At 40.5% G+C, this 7587-nt stretch overlaps 1 protein-coding gene across 8 annotated transcripts in view; it reads right to left on the bottom strand.

The window, feature by feature from the left end:
* Positions 1 to 163: 163 nt before the first annotated feature.
* Positions 164 to 7587, bottom strand: part of TANC1 (tetratricopeptide repeat, ankyrin repeat and coiled-coil containing 1) — an 84949-nt gene continuing 77525 nt past the window's right edge. For all 8 annotated transcript variants that reach the window (XM_057415648.1, XM_057415646.1, XM_057415643.1 and 5 more), the window contains 5 exons: positions 6967 to 7099; positions 6018 to 6109; positions 4789 to 4935; positions 3550 to 3650; positions 164 to 2733 (listed from right to left, as the gene is read on the bottom strand). In XM_057415648.1, the coding sequence (XP_057271631.1) occupies positions 1383 to 2733; positions 3550 to 3650; positions 4789 to 4935; positions 6018 to 6109; positions 6967 to 7099 (1824 nt within the window). In that variant the 3' untranslated portion in view covers positions 164 to 1382. The remainder of the gene's footprint in view (positions 2734 to 3549; positions 3651 to 4788; positions 4936 to 6017; positions 6110 to 6966; positions 7100 to 7587) is intronic.

Here is a 7587-nt window from a genome sequence, read left to right as displayed (position 1 = left end):
TGCCAAGTTAGTCTTGCAGAAGGTAAGAAATAGCAGAGTATATAAGCTGTAAAATTTAAAAACCAAAAATGAGTCTTTGTCTATTCCGTATTCCTGAACCTGTAGCTAAAAAAGCTGGAGAGTTTACTCTGTAACCATCAGCGACTGCATCTCCTCCCACACGTGTATTAATAATCTTTATTTTGTATGGAAAAAATACAGTAGCTGTGCAAAAATAGAACTACAGGACAAGACTAATATAGGAGTTGTACAAAGTATCAAAGAAACAGTAAACAATAAATAAGCTAAAGCATAAGGATGCAAACTCAAAAAGAAGTTGTAAAAGGGGCTACGGCTGTTCACAATGTCCAACACTGTCCACGAACAGGATGTGAACTGTGCCTGGCACACTGACCACTCCAACCTACCTGTACTCACAGGGATGGCACTACAGCTCCTTGTTTGCAGAATGATCTCACCGATTTCCAACCTAATTTTCTCTGAGAAACTTCACAACTTCATCCTGTCACACAGCTGCGCGTACACTTTTCCTAAAACTTTCATCTTCACCAATTTCTTAGGTTTCCCATAAAAACAATTCCTAAAGATTTCACTGCTGTACCTTTTTCCACAATAAACAATAAATCATTTTGTTTTAAGATAGCACCCAAAGGTGATTAGATAAACTATATATAAAGTGCGATTATTGTTAATATGCCATAATATTGTGTTCTTCAGTGCAATAACCAATATGGTCAAAGCCTTTCAATACACATGCAAATGTCACCGTTTATTTTACTTGAGTTCTTCTAGTTACTAAAAATAGTTATATTTACATGTCCAAACATGGCCACTTATATTGTACTCAGACACAAATTATTTATGCTTCCTAAATGTACATCATGCAACCCAAATTAGATCCCACTAGAAAAGTGATAAAATACTATCTTTGATTTAAAAAAAAGCATACATATACAGATCTGAGTATTATGCAGCAGATTATCTTTCTTAACACTGTTTTGAGAAGTAAGCACTTAAGCATTAGAGAGGCACAATTATTACGTAAGTAAGTGGTGAGATGTAATATAACCAGAGATTAAAGCCCTATGTAAAAGGAAAGTCTTACTTGATGGTAAAATAGGATGAAAAGGCTTTGTCTGTGCGAGGGCCTAGCGTGGTGGGTAGGTGATCGTCACGGACTCTTTTCACACAGGTTTGCTGTTCCAGTTACTGTAACTGTCCTGTGATGGTAGGACCAGTTTGAAGTGGTTGTAGCCCATTGAAAACTGGCCAACATGGACTGCATATTCACAAGTGACCAGCCATCAGTACTTTGTACAGAAGTAATACCCTATGATGTCATGAGCCAAGTTTTACAACCCTGTAAATATACACAGTAATAGTTATACATTTGATTCAATGAATGATCGCTTTGGTTTCGCAGCCGTGCCATGGCTCAGATGGCCTTCCTTACTGCTGTGAGGCTGTGATACCGCATCTGGGTATAAATGCGGTGCCTGTTTAGGTGATCTGCTGTCTTGACAGTGGGTTGACATTTGGCACTTGAGCTCCTCGCGGTCTTTAGCTTGCAGACCATTCTGGCTGCTGTCACCTGGGGCAGCACCAGTAGAGGAAATTTTAGTTTGGTAGTGCTTGACTGGGTACTGCTCGAAATTGGAGGGCTGAATGCCCCCAGAAGCAACATGAGTTGATAATCCCTCTGATGCCTGAGAGTGCCAAGTACGACTGGACTGAGTATTTTGCTGCTGAAACCTTGCAGTCTTATCCATGATCCCCATAAATGGGGTATTGCGAGGTCTGTGTTCAGCAGTACTCTGAACCTGATGAACGTTACTCTCCTTGAGTCGAACATCTGGGCCCAGCCCCTTAATACTATCTGAAAAACTACTGGCTGAACTTAAGCTGCTGGTTGAGCTGGCGAGAATCATACTACCAGCTGGAGAACTACAGGGGACAGGACTTTGCTGCCTTGCTTCACTGAAATTCATTGGAGTAGAGGCTGTCAACCGGTCGGCGGTTTTAGACTTGCTTGCAAAAGAATGTGAGGACAGATTCTCATTATGCTGTGAATGGGAACACTGGCTGGACACAAACTTCTCATTGTACAGTTCAGAACTAGGACTTGCAGAAATGCTTCCGGATGATAATGTGCCTGTCCCATCCAAATGCTGAATTTTACAGTGCCGGACTGGCAAGGGACTTTGGGGAAGATGCTGAAAAGATGACTGTGTCTTTGCATTACATGGACTGCTTCCTGGTTTTGGTCCAGGCTGGATGGAGCTCAGGTGCTGATTAGTTTTCACAATCTGTGCCTGCTTTGTTGGCTGCATGATCAAGCCTGGCTCTCTCAGGTATTTACTGCCTGTTCTGCTTTGAGGGGACACAGATCTAGCTTTCTGCTGAACACCTTCTTGAAGGGTCCTGCTGTATGATGAAGCAGCTAAGGAACACTGCAGCCTTTGTGAACAGGAAACAGATTCCTCAGGGTGTGACAGTTCATCCTCCCTGTCTTGAAGATTAAAATTGTCATTCACACCTTGTATGATGCCCTCTTCCTCATTATCAGAGTTGTTAATTTGCTGTAGTAGCTGTGGAGACTGATGCTTCTGTTGCTGTGTCCTCTGGAACTGTTTGCATTCCTCTTCTACTCTAGCCAGGAGCCGTTTTATCTCTTGATTGCTGGGACACAGCTGTGTGGCTTCACGCAAGTCAGCGAGAGCAGCAAGTAGCTTTCTGTTTAGGGAAAAAGAAAAAACAACCCCCAGTTAAACCCAATCAAAACCAGGGGCACATGTAAGTCTCAGCGTTGCCTACAATTAATTCACACCCCTGACTTTCAAAGGCATATTCTGATCTGCCATCTCTGGATGTAGCTGGTGACAATGTGAGAATTGGATCTTCTCCAAGCCACAAAATTCTTTCCTATGGTGGAAGCGCAGACCCAGCCCTAAACCCTTCCCTGGTATCTCAACAGCTTCTTGAGGAAGGCAGCAGCAGTCTGCTGCTAACACTAGGAACTGATGCTTTGTCTTGTAAATGCTTCACTGTTGCCTTCTGAGCAGGTGACTGAACTCTGCTTCATGAATAAAAGGCACCTCTCCCTAGACTTCAGCTATACCACTACAGTTTGCTGTTTCTCAAGCTCCCCTTGTTTTTATCTTGAACTGTTGATGATTCAACATATCCTGTCCTACAGAAGCACCCAGTAATAAATCATAAATAAACTCAATAATAAGTAATGCAGTGCTGGAGTTTGGTGGCACACTGCTGCCAGCATTCTGCTGAATCACTTGGAGTAGCAGTCCCGTTTGCTCTTACACTTAGTCCCTCTGTATCAATTTGTTACTTCCTGAACTACCTGCTGTTTGCCCAAAAGATTATTCAGTATTGCTTTTCAGGGCTGAGTTGGCTTTAACTGATACTGAGACCTAATAGAGATGGAAAGTGCACAAGGAAAAGAACTTTTTCTCTGCAAATTCTAAATACAACTAGTGGAAAAGACAAGGAGCTACTGAAGGTGTTAGGAAGATGCACATAACCAAACAGTACCTGCTGTTCCTCTTAGCTCTTGCTCTAGCATAATAGGCTTCGTAAGACTTGGGTTTCAGATCCAGTGCTTTGGTAGCGAACTCTTCAGCCATACCAAAGTCCTAATAATTTCAACAAATGTACTCATTATACAGTGACAACAAAAGAAAGGTGCATGCCCTGTACTCATGGTACTGCTTCAGTAGTGTGGATACCTTATGCAGTACAAAGAGTCCCTTTATCAGATAGCAAGAGCAGATACTTTCTGAAAAACTGAGAACAGACCTCATCTTGCTACTCTTGCCTCTCGTGTTTAAGGGAAATTGACTCCAAGGTAGCTAAAAGCAGTGCTAATATAAGCAGGATACGGTTATCTTCAACCCACAGACGTTACAATGCTAGAGGAGACTTCATGTTTAAAAGAAAATAAACCCCAAACAGCAAGGCTTTCAAATGTCTTTTGAAAAAAAGGCCAGTTAAAGACTTACAAATTTAGAGAAAAGCAAGAAAATTCAGGAAATGTTTTAGCCGAGTCCGGAGCTGCCTCTGACAAGGTATGTAAAATTCTGAAAGAAGAACTGCACTGGATGGAATTTATTTGGTCTTCATTTAACAAGAACACAGAGTAAGAGTTCAGTAAATTGTTGGTTAGACTGGAATTGACAAAAGCAGGGTTTAAACAGAGGCAAAGATGGCTATGAAGGCAGAAGCAAGCCTAATTTTTCTAACAGCCATGGACGGCGCAGGGCGTTCACAATACTGAATTATATGGAGCGTGAGGATACAGGAGGTTGGGAAGTATTAACACCAAAAACCCCTGTCCTGAAGACGATATGCAAGAACAGAGCAATATGATGAACTTGAGTTTTAGATGGAAAGTGATGCACTTCAGGGTTAGCAAAATGCAATGAGTTTATCAGTGGGATAGGGTAAGGAATGCACACACACATTAGTTGTAGTAGCGGTAGCAGCATTTTCCATTCTGTCTTTTCAAAAAGTACCAAAACCATCCAGCAGTTTGTCCTTCCAAAATAACCGGATTTCCTAAGAAGAGCTGTAACAGATCCCCCACAGCAACATGACCTCATCTTATGAACTGTCCCCATTTGTTGACACAACAAAGCCCAGAAGCAGGATACAGTGAAAAGAATTCTAAAATAGCAGAAATAAATGTCCCAGGTACAAACTCAGTGATGGAGTAGAACAGAAGCCTAAGATTCCCTATGCCGGAGAGGCAACAGATGAACAGTAAGAGCTTACATTTGTTTTTCGGCGACATCGTGATAAGTTTAGGTATAATGAAACTCTCAGCTCATTGAATGCTTTCATTTCTTCTCCAAATCCTTCCCTCGGAAACTTCCTCAAGGCATACTGATAGCGCTGTGCTGCTTCTCTCATCTTGCCTTTCTACAAAGGTAGGAAACAAGAAGCTTTTCAGGAACCCTGAATGTCACAATACTGTTGCAGAAAAGCACATTGATACTTGACATGTACCAAGAGGTGCTCTTCAAGTAAAAAACACAGAGCCAGATTTAAATAAAATAAACATACACAGTATGAATTGCACTTGCACACAGACAACAGGTGAGAACTTGGATGTTAACTGAAGTCTGTGTTTGTTTCTAAACTCATACCTTTATTGGTATTTCAGCAGGATATACTGCATTAATACATACTACTTGTATGACAAAAAATCAGGTACAATTAATTATTTACTTATTTAAAGAGAGCAGTCCAGTACCTGATGAAGTAACTGATCATAACTTTAAGGCCTAGGTTTTGGGAGAATCTAATTCATGACAGCAAGGCCTGAAGGGTCTCTTTCTTTACTATGCAAAGCCATTTGATACAGAAAAAAGATGAGAGATAAGGTGGCAGGTATTTGAGGGCACTTATAAAAGATCCTACAAGTTACAGGTAGCTAAAACAGACTTTGAATGATGCTTCTATAAAGCCATTCAGCACTGTGCTGCACTAGTAAAGCAGATGTCTCAGTTTACCAAATAATGCCAGTTCCTCTTTTAAGCAATGTATCACCATTAGTAAAAAGAACGTATCAAAAGAGCTGTCACTTACCTCAATATATACTTAAACAGCACGCAAAAGAACATTATGCTGAAGAAAAGGACATGCCTAAATGTCACTTAATTCAACAAGGCACTTTCAAACGAGCACCTTTTATTCTGAGTTGCTCTTAAGCAGCAACTGCCTGCTACAAATCTTCAGATTGACTTGCTCAACAGAAAGAAAATGTACTTATCCATCTTGAAATTTTCAGTTACTTATTTCATTTACACAGGAGTTTTCAGTGATTCCTTCCCAGGGTTCTCAAGATTTGTTGGCCTCATTCCCAACATAAAAGGATGTGCAAGTACACATCTTGTTTGAACATAAAAGGAGGTATAAAGACCTTTAATCTACATTCAGAAGTTAAATTATAATGTTCTGCTGTCAGAAAATAAAAATAATTAAAAAAAAAATCTACCTACTTTGTACAGTACATTTCCTTCTTCCATCAGTTTCTGCAGCAGAATAAGCAGAATATCGGGTTTGGAGGTGGCCATTGCCCATGCTGCATTTCCTGCAAGTTAAATTTTAAGGATCTCTGACAAAAGGGAAGCAAGTGTGTGTCTGATACCTATTGACCCTAGAAAGCCTAATCCTACTTCGATAGATATTCCACCTGCATAGAACTATTTGTAGTAGTAGTACTGTGCGCACATGTATTTAAGATAGTTATATATCCATACCTGCCCTGCTGCCACACATAGACAGCCAGGTACTAAATGGTCCGATTCATTCCATCCTTGGTATTAAGCAGAACAGGTCAGTATAAAAGTCACCATAAAGTCCAGACGTAAGTAAGGATCTGTACTTGTTCATCCGTAGTACCCAAACAATAATAAATGATGATTTAGAGGCACTACAGATTCAAAAATTACCCCTGCCCATGGCAAGGGGGTTGGAACTAGATGATCTTAAGGTCCTTTCCAACCCTAACTATTCTATGTACACATCTGCACCAGCTATTGGATGTACAATTTTAACCATTCTTTGCAATTCTATAATCCATTAAAAATGTTCTTTAAATGTAAAACTTCTTAATCTAAATAATTCCTAGAATTAAGTATCAGTAATGGTGCAATCATCATTTCCTTCATGATAGGGTAACCATGTAAAGACTGACTCCTCCAAACCTCTTCATCAACACATCAAAGAAAAGAACACAATGCTTTTCATTTCTTCACTTCTGAAGCGAGTCTTGAGTGTCTGCCTTTAAGAGACAGATTTCTCTTGCGCAGGCATCTGCAAACCATGCAATCTGCAAAAATCTAGTGTGCACTTCCAGATTTATTTATTTACTCTACAAAAATGACAGTAATTCTAGCAAAGCAGATATTCAGTTGCTGCTTTTGAGTACAGGCCAGTTTTACTAACCTAGTTTAGCTCCTTTTCTCAGCAGCATAACCACTACAGCTGTGTTACGACATCCAATAGCTCTGTCCAGTGGCCGCATGCCGCTGTGGTCTACGTGCTCAATCATTGCTCCTTTCTCTACCAAATACTGCACCTGTGAAGAGAAACAAGACAGGCCTTGTAACATTGGTAGGAGAGGCAGAACAGTGGGATAGTTAAGCTACCACCTAATCCCTCCATTTTCCTCCTTTGGTCATGATCTGCGTGCCAATAGGCAGAGGCAGCAACTCAAGCCCAAGGGTAATGAATGCAGTGAGAACAGAGCAGCAGTGCAGGCCCTGTGGCTTTAGCTTCAAGTACAGTATAACATTACACTAACTGTTACCGAGTTTTGAAGCGTATGGACAAAATAGACACTAAAAAAAAATAAATCTGTAATTTCAAAGATACAGACTTTAACCTTATTGTATCCTTTTGATCTCAGCTACAGTCACGGTCCATTTCAGATTCAGAAAAACTTCACCTAAAATGCCTTAAATTCACCTTAAATTTTTGCATTTTAACATTCACTACAGAGGAAGAAGGTACTATGCGAGAAAGGAACAGGACTTGAAAAAGAACTTCAGTTGTCCTATTTCCGAA

Source organism: Pezoporus wallicus, unplaced genomic scaffold (assembly GCF_028554395.1).
Source record: "Pezoporus wallicus isolate ANWC-B61680 ecotype Strahan unplaced genomic scaffold, APGP_CSIRO_Pwel_v1 contig_736, whole genome shotgun sequence".
Lineage (NCBI taxonomy): Eukaryota > Metazoa > Chordata > Aves > Psittaciformes > Psittacidae > Pezoporus > Pezoporus wallicus.
This window is presented reverse-complemented; position numbering and strand designations above follow the sequence as displayed.